The 22702-nt window shown below is 43.7% G+C and overlaps 1 protein-coding gene across 1 annotated transcript in view; it reads left to right on the top strand.

Moving 5' to 3' along the window:
- Positions 1-21786, top strand: part of LOC112257822 — a 33809-nt gene extending 12023 nt beyond the window's left edge. Inside the window, exons 5-14 of the mRNA XM_042327847.1 lie at positions 3939-4059; positions 7677-7787; positions 7960-8008; positions 8265-10078; positions 10311-10344; positions 10464-12274; positions 12426-12474; positions 12689-14496; positions 19442-19478; positions 19592-21786. Of these exons, the coding sequence (XP_042183781.1) occupies positions 3939-4059; positions 7677-7787; positions 7960-8008; positions 8265-10078; positions 10311-10344; positions 10464-12274; positions 12426-12474; positions 12689-14496; positions 19442-19478; positions 19592-21786 (8029 nt within the window). The remainder of the gene's footprint in view (positions 1-3938; positions 4060-7676; positions 7788-7959; positions 8009-8264; positions 10079-10310; positions 10345-10463; positions 12275-12425; positions 12475-12688; positions 14497-19441; positions 19479-19591) is intronic.
- Positions 21787-22702: the final 916 nt, after the last annotated feature.

The raw sequence follows: 22702 nt of genomic DNA on the forward strand, positions 1-22702 counted from the left end.
GTCTAAAGTTGACCGAGAATGGTATGACAAACAAAAAAACATCCAGTCAGCGGCAGTCCTGTGATCGAAAAACAGCTTGTTAATGAGAGGTCAAAGGAGAAGGGCAAGAATCATGCGGGCAACAAATAGGCAAATAACGGCGCAGTGCAACAGTGGTGTGCAGAACGGCATCTCGGAACGTACAGCTGGTCGATCCTTGTCATGGGTGAGCTATTGCAGCAGACGACCACGCCGAGTTCCACTCATATCCGCTAAAGGCAAGAAGTGGCTCCAGTGAGCATGCGATCATCAAAATTGGACGATTGAGGAGTGGAAAAACATTGCCTGGTCCGACGAATCCCGTTCACTGTTGCATAATGCTTATGGCAATGTCAAGATTTGGTGTAAGCAGCATGAGTTCATGACCCCATCCTGCCTGGTGTTAACGATACAGGCTCGTGGCAGTGGTGTGCTGGTGAGGATATTTTCCTGGCACACGTTAGGTCTCTTGAAACATTGGGTTCCACGACCCAAATAATTCAGGCTGTTCTGTAGGCAAACCGGGGTCCAACCCGGTACTAGATGGGTGTACCTAATAAAATGGCCACTGAGTGTATGTTGAATCACTGCATCAAGTGTGTGAGCTTCATGAATATAAGCTCCCTGAAAATGGTGATTCAAAATTTGACCTTACAGAAGTCAGGGCAGGCCTAGCCCCACAAGTTTGTCATGTATACAGTTAATAACTGTAAGCACAGTTATTTTAACCATAACATTGTCTTAACATTGTAGAAGCCTACCAGCCGCAAGATGGCTCTATTATTCCTTTTACATTGTTTGTCTTGTTACATCCGACTTTAATGTGGCCATCCGATAATACACTCACGTCCCCCATGGACCGGCTCGTACGTAAAACATCCTTCATTCAGGATGCGTCGGTTTCCTCCTTAACTCAGGTTAATGGGTCAGTGGGAAATTGTGTACGGTCTTAATAAAACACAATTTTCCCCGCCCGTTTTCGGATTTTCTGACAACTCCTGGGTGTTACACACAGCGTCCGTTTACCCCTGTCTGAATGCGCATCCACAACATCAGGATGTAGTATTAGCCACTGTAGCATGGTGGTGGAAAATGTTTTAAGACAGTATACATATTTTGCCCGTTTTCTTTTCCCACTGACAAGCCATTAAATCGAGTTAAGGAGAAAACCAACGCCTTTTCAGCCTTGAATGGAGGATGTTTTATGTACAAGCCGGTCCATGGGGGGGACAGGTGTATTACTGGCTGGGCTCACTGTGCCGACACCTAGAGGAGGTCGTACAACATCAGGAAGAACTATGCACTCTAAGGGTCTCTGCGCTAGAGAAGCATTGGAATTAGAGGTCAACTGCCCCTAAAAAGCAACTTCTCGTTTTGAAAACGACATATGTGGCATTGATATGAGTCAACATTTATTCTAGTGTCAAAATTGACTACAAAGTGTAAATAGGATCATTTGGCAAGTGTCTTCACTGACATTTTTAACCTGTCCCTGACCAAGTCTGTAATACCTGCATGTTTCAAGCTGACCACCCTATGCCCAAGAACGCCAAGGCAACCTGCCTAAATGACTACCAACCTGTGGCACTCTGTAGCCATGAAATGCTTTGAAAGGCTGGTCATGGCTCACATCAGCACCATCATGATAAACCCTAGACCCGCATCCTACAGATTGTTGGTCAATTTCTTCAACCAATGATCAATTCTATATAATTATCGAACATACATTAGTAATGGAAAGGAAACACTCTGTTTAAGTATTAAAATGATCCTTTAGTAATACAATTGTAGGCAGAAGTTGGTACAGAGTACAGTATATGATAGCTCTCCCCAGGTTCTGCAAAATGACTAAGACATCCTGTAACTCATATAGCCACTTCCAGTCCTCCTTGCGTGAGTTTCCCTGGCAACAACATTAGAATAAATCTAACCTCCACCTGACAGCAGCAACCATCTTCTCAGCAATTAAAAGCTCAGAAGTGGGTTTGACCGAAACTTGATCTTTCATCACAAGTATAGGTTCATAACAAGGTGAATGAGTCCAAGCATCTTCTGACCGGTGGCTGTTTTCATCAGGCCTGCGGCAGCCTTGTTCTCGGAAAAGCAGTCGTATTCTCAGAACCTCAGATAGCCAGGTGGGGCCCAGACAGGAGGAGTATGTATGAACGTAGGAGGTTTCCGCCTTCTGATATTGTCTGAAGGGCACAACACTCAAACAGGTGTTAATACACACACAGATCTCCTAGAAGAGAAGACCTTAAAGTTAATCATAACACAATTTGTTAACCTTTTAAAAGGTATGAGGCCTTGGTTTAACCCTCTTCAAGAGCCACAGATGACGCAATCTCAATTGCACTCCACACTGCCCTTTCCCACCTGAACAAAAGGAACACCTATGTGAAAGTGCTGTTCATTGACTACAGCTCAGCGTTCAACACCATAGTGCCCTCAAAGCTCATCACTGAGCTAAAGACCCTGGGACTAAACACCTCCCTCTCCAACTGGATCCTGGACTTCCTGACGGGCCACCCCCCAGGTGGTAAGGGTAGGCAACTTCACATCTCCACGCTGATCCTCAACACGGGAGCCACTCAGGGGTGTGTGCTTAGTCCCCTCCTGTACATCCTCGATTGTGTGGCCAAGCATGATTCCAACACCATCATTAAGTTTGCAGACGACACGATGCTGGAAGGCCTAATCACCGACAACAATGAGAGCCTATAGGGATGAGGTCAGATACCTGTCAGTGTGGTGCCAGGACAACAACCTCTCCTTCAACGTGATCAAGACAAAGGATTGACAGTCCAGACAGGCTACTTTAGGAAACGTTCTTAATGAACATATAGGCCTGTAGAGAATCCGCAAACTCACACACACAAACCGGTAAAAGGACCCTTTAATCAAAGCCACCAGCGTATGTCAGACACTAGCAAATATTTCTCCTTTCCTTAAAACGTAGGTAACTTGGGAAAACCACTTTGTCACAATTGTTTTGAACCCTTTCCCTGGATGCAAGTGGCCTTGATCAACAAAAAATTGTTTCTGTGTCATCAACTTTTTAAGTCACTCCATCAAAACGATTTTGAGGTACATTGATGTAATATTTTGTCATTCAGAAAGATTTATTTATATATGTAACTGATGTGAAACCGCTAGCTAGTTAGCGGTGGTGCGCGCTAAATAGCGTTTCAATCGGTGAAGTCACTTTCTCTGAGACCTTGAAGTAGTGGTTCCCCTTTGACGACTACTCATTCAAGGGGTTTTCTTTATTTTTACTATTTTCTACATTGTACATTACATTATTTCAAAACTATGAAATAACACATGGAATCATGTAGTAACCAAAACAGTGTTAAACAAATTACACTACAATTCATTACCACAATTCTGTTACTGGGTGTAGGTCCACTTCACTTACTGTAGTTCAATAAACAAAATATTTTTTTCTCAAACCAAAGGTTTCATATAATAGCTGACACTTCATTCCATCTGCAGACATATTTGTATCTTAATTCTGAGCAGATTTAAGATTTTTGAGGGAAAACTTGGTCATGAAAAAAACTGAGAATGTCCCGAAATTCTGTTACCTAACTTTGCATCTGCACAGTTCTTCCAGTAATGCGTTTTTGTAAACATGTCTGTGTAAATTCTATTAAAAGTAGGCCTTGTTCATAGAGTTGTATGATTAGTTTAACTTTGAAATAAATGTTTTTGTTTGGCATTTTGTGTGAAAAAAATACATCTCAGTGTAAATCCATTACCGTGGTTTACGGTAGTAGACCTACCTTCCATGTCGCTAAAAAGTCACAGGACGGTTTGCTAGTGATATGCAGATAGACCTTTTCATCGGTCTATAACATGGGGGCAGGCCTATCCTTATTGCAGTTTTGAAATCTAATCCTGTGAATTTTTACTTTCAGATGTAAACAATGGTTAAATAATTGTCATCGATCTGACTTGGAGCCAAAAACCCCTGAGGAGTTACACAATTCCTTCCAAATTTGTGCAAATCATTTTGAGCCTTCCTTGATTTGTCGTGACGTAAGTATTATTATTTACTGAAGAGACCAGTTATCAAGGGCTGAGAATTGCCAGGGACCTAGCAATAATATATTATCACGATACTTAGGTGCCTATACGAGTAATATTGCAACGCTCCCAATTCTATATATATTGCAATTCGATCCTGCAATTTGATCTTGCAAACATATTGATGCAAACAGAATATATTCTATCTTAATTCTGAGCAGATTAAGATTTTGGGGGGAAAACTTCTGCTCAATATCTGTCTGCTGCAGAGAGACGAGAGAGCATGAGAAAATTTGTTTTGATCAGTCATGGAAATAAGTGTTGAAAACATGTTATTGGCTCACTTTTTTTTAAAGATGGAGAACAAGCTATAGGAGGTACAACTGACTAACGCAACCTATGTTTGTTTGTTTTTTACAAATTGATGCCTGGAGTCAAAGTATTGATATAATATCGTCCAAAATAAAATTGTGATATGTAAATATAGATTTCCCCCTCATCACTAGTTACAGTGCATCCTGAAAGTATTCAGACCCCTTCCCTTTTTCCACATTTTGTTAAGCTACAGCCTTATTCTAAAATTGATTAATGAAAAATGTTTCCTTCATCAATCTACACACAGTACCCCATAATGACAAAGTGAAAACAGGTTTTTAGAAATGTTTGCGAATGTATTAAAAATTAAAACGGATACATTATTTACATAAGTATTCAGACCCTCTGCTGTGAGACTCAAAATTGAGCTCAGGTGCATCCTGTTTCCATTGATCATCCTTGAGAGGTTTCTACAACTTGATTGGAGTCCACTTGTGGTAAATACAATTGATTGGACATGATTTGGAAAGGCACACACCTGTCTATACAGTGGGGCAAAAAAGTATTTAGTCAGCCACCAATTGCGCATGTTCTCCCACTTAAAAAGATGAGAGAGGCCTGTAATTTTCATCATAGGTACACTTCAACTATGACAGACAAAATGAGAGGAAAAAAATCCAGAAAATCACATTGTAGGATTTTTAATGAATTTATTTGCAAATGATGGTGGAAAATAAGTATTTGGTCAATTACAAAAGTTTATCTCAATACTTTGTTATATACCCTTTGTTGGCAATGACAGAGGTCAAATGTTTTCTGTAAGTCTTCACAAGGTTTTCACACACTGTTGCTGGTATTTTGGCCCATTCCTCCATGCAGATCTCCTCTAGAGCAGTGATGTTTTGGGGCTGTTGCAGGGCAACACAGACTTTCAACTCCCTCCAAAGATTTTCTATGTGGTTGAGATCTGGAGACTGGCTAGGCCACTCCAGGACCTTGAAATGCTTCTTACGAAGCCACTTCTTCGTTGCCTGGGCAGTGTGTTTTGGATCATTGTCATGCTGAAAGACCCAGCCACGTTTCATCTTCAATGCCCTTGCTGATGGAAGGAGGTTTTCACTCAAAATCTCACGATACTTGGCCCCATTCATTCTTTCCTTTACACGGATCAGTCGTCCTGGTCCCTTTGCAGAAAAACAGCCCCAAAGCATGATGTTTCCACCCCCATGCTTCACAGTAGGTATGGTGTTCTTTGGATGCAACTCAGCATTCTTTGTCCTCCAAACATGACGAGTTGAGGTTTTACCAAAAAGTTATATTTTGGTTTCATCTGACCATATGACATTCTCCCCATCTTCTTCTGGATCATCCAAATGCTCTCTAGCAAACCTCAGACGGGCCTGGACATGTACTGGCTTAAGCAGGGGGACACGTCTGGCACTGCAGGATTTGAGTCCCTGGTGGCGTAGTGTGTTACTGATGGTAGGCTTTGTTACTTTGGTCCCAGCTCTCTGCGGGTCATTCACTAGGTCCCCCGTGTGGTTCTGGGATTTTTGCTCACCGTTCTTGTGATCATTTTGACCCCACGGGGTGAGATCTTGCGTGGAGCCCCAGATCGAGGGAGATTATCAGTGGTCTTGTATGTCTTCCATTTCCTAATAATTGCTACCACAGTTGATTTCTTCAAACCAAGCTGCTTACCTATTGCAGTTCAGTCTTCCCAGCCTGGTGCAGGTCTACAATTTTGTTTCTGGTGTCCTTTAACAGCTCTTTGGTCTTGGCCATAGTGGAGTTTGGAGTGTGACTGTTTGAGGTTTTGGACAGGTGTCTTTTATACTGATAAGTTCAAACAGGTGCCATTAATACAGGTAACGAGTTGAGGACAGAGGAGCCTCTTAAAGAAGAAGTTACAGAAGAAGTTATCTCATTTTATCTGTCATAGTTGAAGTGTACCTATGATGAAAATTACAGGCCTCATCTTTTTAAGTGGGAGAACTTGCACAATTGGTGGCTGACTAAATACTTTTTTGCCCCACTGTATGAGGTCCCACAGTTGACCGTGCGTGTCAGAGCAAAAACCAAGCCATGAGGTTGAAGGAATTGTGTTGAGGCACAGATCTGGGGAAGGCTACCAAAAACTTCTGCTGCATTGATGGTCACCAAGAACACTGGCCTCCATCATTCTGAAATGGAACAAGATTGGAACCACCAAGACTCTTTCTAGAGCTGGCTGCCCGGCCAAACTGAGCAATCCGGGGAGAAGGGCCTTGGTCAGGGAGGTGACCAAGAACCTGATGGTCACTCTGACAGCTCCAGAGTTCCTCTGTGGAGATGGTTGTCCTTCTGGAAAATTCTCCCATCTCTGCAGCACTCCACCAATCAGGCCTTTTACCGCAGTAGAAGGCACATGTCAGGAACATCTCTGGAGAGACCTGAAAATAGCTGTGCAGCGACGCTCCCCATCTAACCTGACAGAGCTTGAGAGGATCTGCACAGTAATGGGAGAAACTCCCCAAATACAGGTTTGCCAAGCTTGTTGCGTCATACCCAAGAAGACTCGTGGATGTAACCGCTGCCCAAGGTGCTTCAACAAAGCAATGAGTAAAGGGTTTGAATTCTTATGTAAATGTGATATTTCAGTTTTTTTATTCTTAAGAAATGTGTAACATTTAAAAAAAAATCTGTTTTTGATTTGTTATTATGGGTTATTTTGTGTGGATTGATGAGGGGGGGAAACTATTGAATCTATTTTAGAATTCGGCAGTAACGTAACAGAATGTGGAAAAAGTTGAGGGGTCCGTAAACTTTCCAAACGCACTGTATATTGCAAAAAAAAAAACATTAATTTTACGTTTTCAGTCAGTTATATTGTTCAGGAATAGGGCGGAGTCTTGAGTTACAGATGACCTGTTCAGGTGGTGACTCATCTATGCATTAGCAAATAGACCCATTGACCGGGTTTGGGATGTAGGCTATGTCATACTATGGCTGACCCTGTAAAATGACAAATTTCACTGCACCTTGTATTATGTACATTGCTCTCAGAATAAAATATCTTGCACACTAGAAATAATGTCTTGTCACATGCTTAGGGGAATCAAAAACTATTGTAGAATAGGTTTCCCACATACTGTGTGATGTGTAAGTCATATAGACCTTTGTTGGGACTAGCTTAATCATAATGCACTAGGTCTATCTGAAGACCACTAGTAGGTCTGTATTAGAAGGTCATGCTGCTCCCTGTAGGTTCTTACTCAGGCATGCAAAAGAGTGGCATTGAAATTGTTATAATTATTTGCTTGTTTCTTTTCCAGAGCACTTTAAGAACATCCTTGAAAGAGGGTGCTATTCCAACCAGATTTGATTTTACAAGCCATTTGAACAATCCATCAGGCCACAACCGGAATAAAAGAATAAGAGAACCTGTAAGTATTGTCACGTTTAAAACACACAAGTGGTTTATAGTGTCCCTTATAAGGTCATGACCCTGAATGTTGTACCCAATATAGTCATCCTAACCTGATCTCAGTAAGTGTATAATCTGATACTATTGCATTAATTCCAGTTTACATCTAAGTATGTCTTTAATCCATTTAGGCTGAGGCAGAGCTTGCATCCTTGAAGAAAGCTAAAGGGGATTGGTTTGGTAAATCTATTTCTTCTCATTTGTTGTTTGTTTTACCATAAGAATAAAATATTTCCATATTTGGCCACTCGCTGCAAAATTATATCTATTTTCCTACCAGAAATTACGTGTAATTGGGTAGCAACTAGTAGTGCATAGTAATGTGGTCTGTATTGTCATAGGCTTTATGTTAAGTTAGGAAAGTACACCTTTTGATAGGGTATTTGTAGAAACACTTTTTTTCAATTTCTTGTCCATGTTTTCTCCTTTACTACAGAAGATGATGCTCCATCTGAGGTGAAAGATAAGCCAGGAGAGAATAGCGCAACATGTGATTTACAGCAAGAGGAACAAAAGAGAGAGGATGTCGCTAACTCCAAAGCAAAGGAAATCCTTAAAGTCTACTTTAAGGAAACCCTTGCCTTCACTGGATTCAGCATAGGGAACGATGCAAACCCCAACACAGATGAACCGATGGGAGACCACAGAGGACAACAGTCTCTCAACCCCATCTGTGTTGAAAAAATCGACCAGAAAGAAGTCCTCCAGTTCAGCGAGGACCTCATGCGGGAGGAGATCCGGAACAGTTTGAGGTTGGCACGCTTTTTCTCCATCCTGCTTCAAGATGTGACAAACATTGAGGGAAAAGATCAGATCCCAGTTTTCATCAGGTCTGTCACTGTGGCAGGGTTCCCCCAGAAACACCTCATGGGTTTCCTGCCCTGTTATGCAGATGCTGAGGGCCTGTTTTACATGCTCCTCTCAGAAATTCGGAATAAGTGGGGGCTGCGGATGGAGCATTGTCGAGGACTTACCTACCTGACCACAGGTGGTTTATGTCAGAAAATGAAGGATCTCACCAGCAGGATTCTGCAGGAGTTTCCTCAGGTAGTGCTAGCACCTAGTGACCCATATGCCTTTAACATGTGGCTAATCCGCTCCATGCCCATACCTTATATACAGAAGGTTGTGAACACAGTGGAGGAGGTCGCCAAAATAATTAGAGGATCCCCAGATCTTTGGGAAAGACTGGAGGTGAAAATCAAGTCTTCATACAGCCACCTTAAAGGTGAAGTGGACAGGATCATAGAGGCTTCCCAGAACACCTGGGAGTATGGTGTTGATGCCTTCCAGACCATGTTGGACATTCTTGAACCATTCCTCGCCTGCATCAACGAGGTGTGCTCGGCTGCGAATGCCGACACCGCTACTTGTGAGCAGATGGCCAAGCTCAAGCCGATCCTGAAGAACTTCAATTTCATTATCACCCTGGTAGTTCTGAAGAATACCCTCTGTTGCGTGAGTATCCTCAACCCGAGTCTCAGGGGAGCCATCAGCATCAGCAGCACCTTGCAGTACACAATCTCCAACGCCTTAAAGCTGGTCAACAAACATCTGCAGGAGATCGCAATATTCCACAGGAAGTGGTTTTCTGATGCAGTGGGCAGGGCTAAGAAGCTGGGAGTGGAGGTTGCTAGGCCGGATGAGAGCTCACCTGAGACTGGCGAGGCAGTTGCAACTGAAACCCCTCTGGAGGATTTCTACAGAGAGACTCTGAGCAGGCAGATCTTACAGTACCTCGTTGCGGAGGTAAAGAGGGTGTTCAGCACGGAGATGGTACGGATTCTGAGATGGCTCTCATTGGTGCCGTCTTACATGGCTGACCACAATTTCAGTATCCGCAGGGATAAAGTGGCGGACGCAAACTTGAACAACCTCGCTCGGCCCGACACGTTTTACGATGAGCTTGGTTGCTGGGAGGTGAAGTGGAGACATGCTAGCAAGCGGAGGATCCTGCCCACAACAGTGTTTGCAACATTGAAAATCCCAGACATTGCATTTTACCCAAATGTGCAGAGCCTGCTGAGAGTTTTGGGCACCATCCCCTGTGTGAATGCAGAGGCAGACGTGTATGGGCAGTACAACATGGTGCTGGAGCGGTACCAGTCTTACCTGAAAGCCACACCGGAGGAAAAGAGACTGTGCAACATGGCATTTGTCTATGTCAATCAAGATGTGCACTTCAATGTGGAAGACATGGTTGAGTCCTATGTGGAGAAGCATATTGACATATTGCAGTTTTTGCATATGGTAAGTTTATTTAAATATAACAGTTATTGTCTTCTTGTTGTTTTTAAAGTCTTTGTGCCGCAATCAAATAAACTGAAGATTTCAAATAATTTGAAAAACTAAACTAAATTAAAGTACTGTAAGTGGATGTTGGATATTTCTTAACTTGTTTTCTTACTAATATTTGCATTTGTAGGTTTCAGTTACTGAACAAAAGCGTTATTTTGCTAATGCTTTTATTTTCTGTTCATAGGATGATGAGGTAATAGAGATGCAGCCTGACGCTGGTAAGGAAGTACAATTATTAATATAATAATTGTATAATATTTATTGCAGTATTATGTAAATATCAAAACATTTATTAATTATTCCTTCTTGGCTCATGCTCTTCACTGCTTTATTTCAGAACCTGTCTCTGAGAATGATGGGAATCACACTCTAAAAGAGAATGTACAAGAAACACAAGAAGAACCACAGGACATACCCTCTGAGATGGAGACCGAGAGAGTGGGGCAACCGAAACTCCCAGCCACAGAAACTAATAAGGAGGCACTCAAATCTGCTCTGCAGGTTGCTGTGACAGCTGCATATAACAGCCAGAGCAGACAGCCTGGTGAGGCCTCTGCTGAACAGGATGGCGAGGTGGAAGACTCATTGAAGTATGTGTCGAAGTCTGAGATGGAAGAAGTTCTCAGAGTATGCGAGGATGCTGTCAGGGAGGGAATTCTTGTGGAGGTGGGCACTTCCTTTTTTTCTCTGTTCATCGACCGCGTTGTGAAGTTAGGGGAGAAAAAACATCTTCCTCTCTTCCTCAGGTTTGTGGACAGTTTTGATGTCATGCGATTGGAGCTCATGGGATTTCTGGATGTGGATCTTGACTGTGATGCCATGTCAGAGCGCATATTGGAAATTGTCACCAAAGAGTGGCATCTCGATTTGTGTTACTGCAGAGGTCAGGCCTACCTAGGATCTGGTGATGTCTCCTACAAGCTGAAAGCGTTTGCCTGCAAAATCCAAGAGAAGTACCCCCTTGCAATATGCACACACTGCTCTTGTTACTCATTTAACATATGGTGGTCAAAATCCACCCCTGTGTCATCAGTCAAACGGGCCCTGGATGTTTTTGAAGAGGTTTTGATGTTTTTTGGGAGCATGCCTATGCTTGAGAAACAACTGGATCATGTCATTGCATTTGGTCTTAGGGAAAGCTATGAAAAGGTTCAAGAATTGCAGGGGAAGTTCTGTACCGTCTGGCAGGAGAAGCATGATTCCTATGAAGTTTTTGTGCAGATGCTGGAGCCCCTTGTTGAATGTTTGGAGAAAATCAAGAGCAACCCACAGAGGTGGAAATCCTCATTCTCTCTAAAAGCTGGAGCACTGCTGCGTTTGATAAGGGACTTTGATTTTATTGTGCCCATGGTAGCCCTGAAGAACACCTCGTCCTTCACCAGGGAACTGAGTGCAGGACTCCAGAAGGATCATTTCAGCGCAGCATCCCAACTCTGCCAGATCAGTGGTATAGTGGCTACTCTTAACAGGGTCAAAACAAACATCAAAGTATTTCACCAGAATTGGTTTGATGAAGCTTGTGCGCTCGCCCAGAGTCTAGGTGTGCAGATAAAAGTGCCTGATAATTCCTCTGCGTCCAGGGATAGCATGATGAAACCAGCTCTGTATTACAAAGATGCACTAAGTGTGCCCCTAGTGGACAACCTCACCAATGCTGTTAAGGATCATTTCTCTGAGGACCACAAGGAGGCCCTAAACTTCCTCTCCCTGGTTCCCTGCTCTGTGACTGTGAGTTACATGTTTGAGATCCTGAGGTCAAAGCCTCCTCTCTACGCCAGTGATCTGCCTGATTCCGACAACTTCTTCACTGAGTTGTGCTGCTGGAGGGTGAAGTGGAAGACCAAAGTTGCATCCGTGACCATCCCAGACACCATCTTTCAGACTCTCCGTCTGCCACTCATGCAGTACTTTGGGAACATCAACACACTGCTGAGGATCATGTCTGTGCTACCCAGCACAGTACTGGAGAACTGTGGGGAAGTGATGCGCCACAAGATGTTCCTGGAATACCTGAGGAACACCAGCCCCAAGGACAGGTCCCCATGTCTGGCCATGCTGCAGGTGGGAACCAACTTCAGCAGAGATCTGGACCGGATGGTGACTAAGTGCTTGAAGGTCACTCCCCAGGCTTTAGAGGGCATCTGCTTGGTAAGTTTTTGCTGTTGAAATAAATGTCCATGATTATTACTTTGTCTAATACGTTAAACCTATGTAGTCTTTCAGAGCAGCCTATACTGAAATGTTGTCATTTTAAAATAAATGATTTCCTTTTAATGTCTTTTTATTTTGTTTTTTTTAGGATAAAGAATCCAAAAGTCTGATGAAGAACTCTGAAGCCAACATGGAAGGTATGTTATAGAAAATATTTGTTACAATGAATCCCCATGTGACTATGTAATTGTAAGGTACTAAATATGTAATAACACTTGCCATTTAGTATGTCGGTAATATGGATGGACCTAGGTTTTGTCAAGTGACTAAATAAATTAACTCTCTGATAGAAAATTATAGAACTTGAACTGAGTAAATTGAATTCAATAATTTACCTTTTTATATTTTCAGTTGATCATGGCAAAGATGGAACAGAGGACCTTGAGAATCAGTCTTCTGACAAGAAAGAGAACCAGGAAATGAAAGCGGTGGATGAGAATGGGCACACTGGAGATAATCGACAGAGTTTGGAAATGGTTTTCAGACTGGCTGCACGTCTAGGGAAAAAGAAGTGCCAGCTCTCCGAACTCTCCAAAGAAGATCAAGTCCTTCTCATCCAGGATCTCGGCCTGTGCCACTGGTTTGGAAGAGATGGCAAGTTCACGCTTAACGTAGGAGAGGAGGAAATGGTAGAGCTTCTCACAAAATCCATCAGGGAAGTCATACTCTTAGAAATACAGGAGTCCCCCTTCTTTTCTCTTATCACAGATAAACCTGTTGTAATTGCTAATAAGAGCTATCTGCCTGTCTTTGTCAGATATGTTGGGGAATGCGCCCCCAAGGTAGAGCTCATTGGTTTTTTGCGATTTTTTGAAACCTGTGATGTTGATGTTCAAGTCAAGAATCTTTCAGCAACTATAACCGAAGATTGGGGATTGCCGATGAGTCAGTGTCGTGGACAAGCATTCATGCGCATGGGCTCAGGTTGTCACAGCCTGAAGAAGATGTCTTTGGAGTTCCTCGAGAGCTATCCTCTGTCTGTCATCACACCCAGTGAGTCTTGTGGTCTTGCCTGTTGGCTAGCAGGAAGTGTACACTGCCCACCTGCCACAAAGATGCTGGGAATTGTGGAAGATCTTCTACTGTTCTTTGACCAGTCACCTGAACTGGAGGCAGAGCTAGCACAGGCCGTGGATGGGTTACTGAATACACCTCGGGAGGCCTTGGAGGAGATTCCAGAAACCTGTTGCTCCAGGTGGAAGAAGAGGGAGGACTTTTTTGATCTCCTAGTCGACACATTGGAGGGAGTCTTGAGTTGCCTGGATTCAGTTAGTTCCAGCGCCACGGGCACTATGTCGCTACATGCACAGGTCCTCGCCACTGCTTTGAGAGAGATGGATTTTGTTGTCACACTTGTGATCCTGAAGAACGCATGTTCTCCTCTTCGAAACTGCAGCACTGTTTTCCGCTGTGGTAACCCTGCTGACATCATCTGTGAGGTAGAGAAGATCGTACCAATCATAGAGACACTGAACAAGATGTTGGAGAACATAAGCACTGTACACACACCTTGGTTTGAAGAGGCATTCCAACTAGCATCCAAGGTGGCCCCTCAGCAAGTATGTTTCCCAGAGGAAGCTAACTCTTATGAGTCTCCAGAGGTGTACTACAGGGACAACTTTAGTGTTCCTGTACTGCGCTGCCTCATTGACGAAATGAAGTACAACTTCTCCGACAGTCATTTGAAAGCCTTGAAGCTCCTGTCTCTTCTTCCCACCTGCAATCCACAGCCCATTTCAGAGCCAATCCGCGCAGAGTCCACAGACAAGCTATACAGTCTCTACCTGTCTGACCTCCCTGATCCTGACACAGTAGAGCAGGATATCAGTAACTGGGCCACAGTGTGGAAAGAGAAATATCAGGACATGTCACCCCCAGCTTCTATCTCTGAGATACTGCTTCACCCAGAATCTCAAAGCCATCCCACAGTGACAATGCTGCTCAGACTGGTGGCTGTTCTACCGAGTGTCAGTATGGAGTGGGACCTGATGAAGACCACCCTGAACTCCATGAGGGCTCTGCTGAAGAACACTGTCTGCAAGGGCAGCAAAACCGACACCGTGATGCTTCTCATGCATTACCCAACTGTTCAAAGACTAAGGGAGGTCATTGAGAAGTGCATCGAAGTTGACCCAGAAAGCATCCCATGTCTTGAGCAGGTAAATTAAAAGCAATACTCATTCTAGCATTCCAAAAGCTGATGTTTTAAAGACTGATTTTATTGATACACTGGTTTTTGTCTGCATAGAAAAGTCTTGGACGGGCCGCTTGAGTGTTTTTTTGGGGGGGGCCGCCTATGTCCAAACGGTAAAAAAAAAAATCTATATTCAGTACCAGTCAAAATCTTGGACACGCCTACTCATTCCAGGTTTTTTTCTTTATTTTCACTATTTTCTACATTGTAGAATAATAGTGAAGAGATCAAAACTATGAAATAACACACATGGAATCATATAGAAACCAAAAAAGTATTAAACAAATCAAAATATTTTATATTTGAGATTCTTCAAAGTAGCCACCCTTTGCCTTGATGACAGCTTTGCACACTCTTGGCATTCTCTCAACCAGCTTCATGAGGTAATCACCTGGAATGCATTTCAATTAACAGGTGTGCCTTGTTAATTTGTGGAATTTCTTTCCTTAATTCATTTGAGCCAATCCGTTCTGTTGTGACAAGGTAGGGGTGGAATACAGAAGATAGCCCTATTTGGTAAAAGTCCAAGTCCATATTATGGCAAGAACAGCTCAAATAAGCAAAAAGAAACAACATTCCATCATTACTTAAGACATGAAGGTCAGTAAATCCTGAAAATGCCAAGAACTTTGAAAGTTTCTTCAAGTGCAGTTGCAAAAACCATCAAGTGCTATGATGAAACTGGCTCTCATGAGGACCGCCACAGGAAAGGAAGACCCAGAGTTACCTCTGCTGCAGAGGATATATTCGTAAGTTACCAGCCTCAGAAATTGCAGCCCAAATAAATGCTTCACAGAGTTCAAGTAACAGATACATCTCCACATCAACGGTTCAGAGGAGACTGTGAATCAGGCCTTCTTGGTCGAATTGCTGCAACGAAACCACTACTAAAGGACACCAATAAGAAGACCAAGAAACATGAGCAATGGACACTAGACCGGTGGAAATCTGTCCTTTTGGTCTGGTCTGATGAGTCCAAATGTGAGATTTTTTACTTCTAACTGCTGTGTCTTTGTGAGATTAGGTGAACGGGTAATCTCTGCGTGTGTGGTTCCCACCGTGAAGCATGGAGGAGGTGGTGTGATGGTGTGGGGTTGCTTTGCTGGTGACACTGTCAGTGATTTTATTTAGAATTCAAGGCACACTTAACCAGCATTGCTACCACAGCATTCTGCAGCGATACGCCAGTCCCGCTAAGCGTGAACCAGATGGGATATCATTTGTTTTTCAACAGGGCAATGATCCAACACACCTCCAGTCTGTGTAAGGGCTATTTGACCAAGAAGGAGAGTGATGGAGTGCTGTATCAGAGGACCTGACCTCAAGCCAATTGAGAGGGTTTGGGATGAGTCAGACCGCAGAGTGAAGGAAAAGCAGCCAACAAGTGCTCAGCGTATGTGGGAACTCCTTCAAGACTGTTGAAAAGCATTTCAGGTGAAGCTGGTTGAGAGAATGACAGGTGTGTGCAAAGGGTGGCTACTTTGAAGAATAGTTTCACTTTTGTGGTTACTACATGATGTACTATTTCATAGTGTTGATGTCTTCACTATTATTCTACAATGTAGAAAATAGTAAAAATAAATAAAAACCCTGAAATGAGTGAGTGTCCAAACTTTTGATATATAAAGTGAGCACCATAATTCATTGGACAGTGATCTTTTTTGTTGTTGTTATTTTTGTTCTGTACTCTAGCACTTTGAGTTTGAATGGATACAATGACAATTCGGGTGAAGTGCAGACTATCAGCTTTAATTTGAGGGTATTTTCATACATATCGGATGAACCATTTAGAAATCATAGAAGCTTGTATACATAGTCCCCCGCATTTTCGGGCATCAAAAAGCATTGGACAGTTTAACATAATGTAGAATAAAGTGTTCATTGTTAATATTTGGTCGCATATACTTTGCATGCAATGACTGCTTGAAGTATGCGATGCATCGACATCACCAGATGCTGGGTATCTTCCTTGGTGATGCTCTGCCAGGCCTGTACTGCAGCCATCTTCAGTTCCTGGGACTTATTGCCTTCAGTCTCCTCTTCAGCATGTAAAATGCATGTTCAATTGGATTCAGATGTGGTGATTGACTCGGCCAGTCAAGGATTTTCCACTTTTTGGCCATCAAAAACCCCTTCGTTGCTCTAGCACTATGTTTAGGGTCATTGTCTTGTTGCACGATGAAGTGCCGTCCAATGAGTTTGGAGGCTAAAGAGAGAGCACAGTGTTCTTCCTCAGTCTACCGGGTCTTTTGACATAATTGAGTTCACCGGTTGTTTTTTCTTGTTAATGATGAACCAAACTGTTGACTTGGGCATGCCCAGGGTTTTTGCAATGTTCCTGATTGATTGATTTTAATTTCTGAGCCCTATTACGGCCAGCTTCATTTGCATCGACACTGCTGTCTTCCTCATGTTGTAACACCCCAACAACCTCCAAAGGCAATAGCAAAGTCTATAATCAATACTATTCGTCAACAGCTCATTCACTAACAACAAAAATGAATACACCTGCCTAACAACACACATCTGTGAAGCCAATTCAACAAATACTTGTACCTTAAAATGGGGGGGGACCATGTACAAAAGGTGCTGTCATTTCTAAACGGTTCAGCCGATTTATGAAAATACTCTTAAATTAAAGCCGACAGTCTGCACTTCATTGTCATTGTATCCTTTCATTATGGTGCTCACTGTATATATATATATATATACATACACACACACACACACACACACACACACACACACACACAGTGGGGCAAAAAAGTATTTAGTCAGCCACCAATTGCGAAAGTTCTCCCACTTAAAATAATGAGAGGCCTGTAGTTTTCATCATAGGTACACTTCAACTATGACAGACAACATGAGAAGAAAAAAATCCAGAAAATCACATTGTAGGATTTTTAATGAATTTATTTGCAAATTATGGTGGAAAATAAGTATTTGGTCAATAACAAGTTTATCTCAATACTTTGTTATATACCCTTTGTTGGCAATGGCAGAGGTCAAACTTTTTCTGTAAGTCTTCACAGGGTTTTCACACACTGTTGCTGGTATTTTGGCCCATTCCTCCATGCAGACCCCATCTAGAGCAGTGATGTTTTGGGGCTGTTGCTGGGCAACACTGACTTTCAACTCCCTCCAAAGATTTTCTATGGGGTTGAGATCTGGAGACTGGCTTGGCCACTCCAGGACCTTGAAATGCTTCTTACGAAGCCACTCCTTCGTTGCCGGGCGGTGTGTTTGGGATCATTGTCATGCTGAAAGACCCATCCACGTTTCATCTTCAATGCCCTTGTTGATGGAAGGAGGTTTTCACTCAAAATCTCACGATACATGGCCCCATTCATTCTTTCCTTTACACGGATCAGTCGTCCTGGTCCCTTTGCAGAAAAACAGACCCAACGTATGATGTTTCCACCCCCATGCTTCACAGTAGGTATGGTGTTCTTTGTCCTCCAAACACGACGAGTTGAGTTTTTACCAAAAAGTTATATTTTTGTTTCATCTGACCATATGACATTCTCCCCATCTTCTTCTGGATCATCCAAATGTTCTCTAGCAAACTTCAGACGGGCCTGGACATGTACTGGCTTAAGCAGGGGGACACGTCTGGCACTGCAGGATTTGAGTCCTTGGCGGCATAGTGTGTTACTGATGGTAGGCTTTGTTACTTTGGTCCCAGCTCTCTGCAGGTCATTCACTAGGTCCCCCCCTTGTGGTTCTGGGATTTTTGCTCACCGTTCTTGTGATCATTTTGACCCCGCTGGGTGAGATCTTGCGTGGAGGAGCCCCAGATCGAGGGAGATTATCAGTGGTCTTGTATGTCTTCCATTTCCTAATAATTGCTCCCACAGTTGATTTCTTCAAACCAAGCTGCTTACCTATTGCAGATTCAGTCTTCCCAGCCTGGTGTAGGTCTACAATTTTGTTTCTGGTGTCCTTTAACAGCTCTTTGGTCTTGGCCATAGTGGAGTTTGGAGTGTGACTGTTTGAGGTTGTGGACAAGTGTCTTTTATACTGATAACAAGTTCAAACAGGTGCCATTAATACAGGTAATGAGTGGAGGACAGAGGAGCCTCTTAAAGAAGAAGTTACAGGTCTGTGAGAGCCAGAAATCTTGCTTGTTTGTAGGTGACCAAATACTTATTTTCCACCATAATTTGCAAATAAATTCATTAAAAATCCTACAATGTGATTTTCTGGATTTTTTTTCTCATTTTGTCTGTCATAGTTGAAGTGTACCCATGATGAAATTTACAGGCCTCATCTTTTTAAGTGGGAGAACTTGCACAATTGGTGGCTAACTAAATACTTTTTTTGCCCCACTGTATATATATCTATCTCACACACAAAACATTTGTTTTTCTTTGGGGTGGGGGGTGATTAATTATTTTTGTGTAAAATTAAACCACAGATATAAAGTATGTAGAAACGATAATGGACCTGTACATTTTGAAGTAAGTTCATCTTTGAGAACAAATCACCAAAATAAAAGCATGACAGTCAGGGGGAATCTAAACTTTTAACTCCGGAGTATTTGTCATGGGGCCCCCATAGATTTAGTTTTGTTTGAATCTCTTTTTTTGTGGAATTGCATGTCATTTGCTTTAAAACGGCTACATTTTGTCACTGCGGCCAACAGGAGGGCCTCCTAAAATTTACGGTCATCGACCACACCATTTGCCAGGCCCATGGCCACGCCACCACCTAAGCCCCATTTTGATCCAGAAAATCCCTGGTATAGATATGCATACAATTATTTTATTCATGAATTGTCCATTTTACAAACAGACAGATAATAACAGTAAACAATACAGCAAGATCACCCCCCCCTATCCCCTGCCAAAGGAGATATGCATAGCAAATAAATGTGTTTTAAATGTACTCAATTCTGTTATGTAATTTAGGTGAAGAAACAAATGAAAGGTCTGAAGCTGGAAAGTGGTAAGTGAATGTTTAAATCATGAAGATTCATCATGACATTCTACATGAACCATGTAATAGTAGAGTGAAAATAAAGGAAAGAGGGGTGTTTATTTAACTGTGTGTGTGTTTAGATTTCAGAGCTTTTGATGTAAACCCTGATGAGAGACATGAGCAGACAGTTGAGGAACACCAAGCTGATACGGCAGAACAACCCCTTGCAGGAGAGTTGCAAGAGGACGGCGCGCTGATGGCGGAGGACGGCGCGCTGATGGCGGAGGACGGCGCGCTGATGGCGGAGGACGGCGCGCTGATGGCGGAGGACGGCGCGCTGATGGCGGAGGACGGCGCGCTGGTGGCGGAGGACGACGGCGCGCTGGTGGCGGAGGACGACTGCGCGCTGGTGGCGGAGGACGGCGGCGCGCTGGTGGTGGAGGACGGCGGCGCGCTGGTGACGGAGGACGGCGGCGCGCTGGTGACGGAGGACGGCGGCGCGCTGGTGACGGAGGACGGCGCGGCGCTGGTGGCGGAGGACGGCGCGGCGCTGGTGGCGGAGGGCGGCGCGGCGCAGGAGGGCGCGGACCAGGCGCAGGAGGGCGCGGCGCTGGTGGCGCAGGTGGGCGCGGCGCTGGTGGCGCAGGAGGGCGCGGCGCAGGCGCAGGAGGGCGCGGCGCTGGTGGCGCAGGTGGGCGCGGCGCTGGTGGCGCAGGAGGGCGCGGCGCAGAAGGGCGTGGGGCAGGCGCAGGAGGGCGTGGCCCAGGGGCAGGCGCAGGAGGGCGTGGCCCAGGGGCAGGCGCAGGAGGGCGTGGCCCAGGGGCAGGCGCAGGAGGGCGTGGCCCAGGGGCAGGCGCAGGAGGGCGTGGCCCAGGGGCAGGCACAGGGCGGCGTCGTAATGGTAGAGGACAGGGTCGTAGGTCAGAGGCAGGCTATGTCTTTCTATGACCCACCTGTGCGTGAGGAAATACTTAAGGAACTCTGGGACTCACAGTTCTTTACAATAATAACGGAACAGGAGGTTGAGATTGAGGGACAGCTCTATGTCCCCCTGTGCATCAGGTACTTGGACAAACAGGACACTCAATGCGAGGAGACTGTAGCTTTCATCCCGTTCATCCAGGACACTGCTGTCTTGGCTGATGCTATTGAAACAGCCCTATCAGAGAAATGGGGGCTCAATATGGCGTACTGTAGAGGGCAAGCTTTGCTAAGTGTTGGTGAGGTAGGGTCTCGGATGAGGGCTGTATCTGCTGTAATAGCCCAGAAATACCCCCTGGCCATGCAAATGGTCAGCTCTGCTGTGTCTCTGAATGTGTGGCTAGCCAGGTCATCTCCTGCAGTGGCAGCAGCAGACTGTGCAGTGTCTGTAGAAAACATGTTACAGTGGCTCACAGAGGATGCAGAACGACAGATCAAACTGGAAGAGGTGATCATTGCCATATTCCAACATGATGAGGGGAAGGGTAATGAGCTTAGGGACAAGCTTATTAAGAACTGGGAGAAGAGTCATGATATGCATGATTTGATGGTAGAGCTCCTGGAGGTAGTCATGCTGTGCTTGAATGAGCTGAAAAGTGAGGAGAATAGCTTAGGGAGTGGCCAAGCACGGCTTTACTTCGATAAAGTCAGACGTTTTGAGTTCATCTTCACGGCTGTCGTGCTGAAGAATGTCCTGAGCTCGACCAAAAAGCTGAGTCAATCTCTTCAAGGAAAACCCCTAGATGTGTTGCTAGCTATGAATAGCTTGCCCGATCTCCTAACTTCCCTCAATGAATTGAAGAGCGATATCGACACACATCACAAGGCTTGGTTCAAGGAAGCTGTCTCTTTAGCTTCCAAGCTGCAGATAACGTTGTTGCACTCTGCGCTGCTAGAACCCCTGAGTCAGTTTTACAAAATGGCGGTGAGTCAGAAGGTGATAGAGCACTCCATTGCTGAGGTCAGTGAGTTCTTCACAGAGAAGGTCCTCAGTACCCTGAGGTGCCTGGAGATTGTGCCTTACGCCATGTCGAAGCTAGAAAACAGCAGTGTAAATGCTCACGTTTTCCGCATGTACAAAGATGACATGCCTGACCTGGTCTCACTCCCAACAGAGATGAAGTCTTGGAGAGAGAAGTGGTTGGATCCCATGTCTGGGTATCTTCCAGCCACTGTGCTCGACACTCTGAAGGCATCAGACATTAGGAGCTTTAGTAACATTGAAACCCTCCTAAGACTCCTGGTCATCCTACCATTTTCCCGGAGGGAGAGTACCTTCAGGCAGGGAAAGAGAAGCCTCCAGGGGTTCATACAACAGGAGACCAGGTCTCTTTCTGAACTTCATCCTCTGTAAATAAGTTGGTGTTCCCTCAAGCTCTTATTAGCATAAAGCAGGTTTCTGAGTTGGTGTCCTATACTGCTGACCCACTGTACCCTTGAGTAAATGTCCAACCTAATTTAGGTCTCAATAAACATTTTAACTTACTAGAAGACATTTCCCTGTATACATGAATGATCTAAATCTTTTGGTCATTTTATTCATTGTTTTTTATTATAACATTTTTGTTTTAAGTTGTTTGGATAATTGTACTGCCTAATGGGACCAATGTCTTGACAAAAAAAGCAATGCTCACCTGAGGGTTACCAATGCTTGTGTGCCTTTATGCAAAACTAACAGTCAACCCCATGAATCATAAAAATACAGATGTCTGAAAATGACAGTCCCATCAGGCTTTTTGAAATAACTTTTTTTTGTCAGCACCAAATAACATTGGACTGAATTTAAGAATCACTTGCATCAATTCACTGTCAATAAGTTGTATCATTCTCTTCCTTGGCACAAATAGAAATGGTTAGTTCAATCATGTAGATGTATTTTATGATGGTTTCTTGTCTAGGAGAGTTCCTTTTCTGTAAAGAATTCTCCAAATACTGTCTCCTTAAGAGTTCAACATTTCATATATATTTGTCAAAAAATGAAAATAAAATTCTAAAAAGACTCAATGTTCTTATTGTATGACTTCACATTGCTGTAGCAGGCATATCATCGTGAGTAAATCAATGTTCTTATTGTATGACTTCACATTGCTGTAGCAGGCATATCATCGTGAGTAAATCAATGTTCTTATTGTATGACTTCACATTGCTGTAGCAGGCATATCATCGTGAGTAAATCAATGTTCAAAGCAGTCACAAGAGGGCGACATTATTTTGGCAATTAATTTGGAATATATTAAGAGTCCCCTTTATTGATCAAGAAAATGTTTGAT

Source organism: Oncorhynchus tshawytscha, linkage group LG09, assembly GCF_018296145.1.
Source record: "Oncorhynchus tshawytscha isolate Ot180627B linkage group LG09, Otsh_v2.0, whole genome shotgun sequence".
Lineage (NCBI taxonomy): Eukaryota > Metazoa > Chordata > Actinopteri > Salmoniformes > Salmonidae > Oncorhynchus > Oncorhynchus tshawytscha.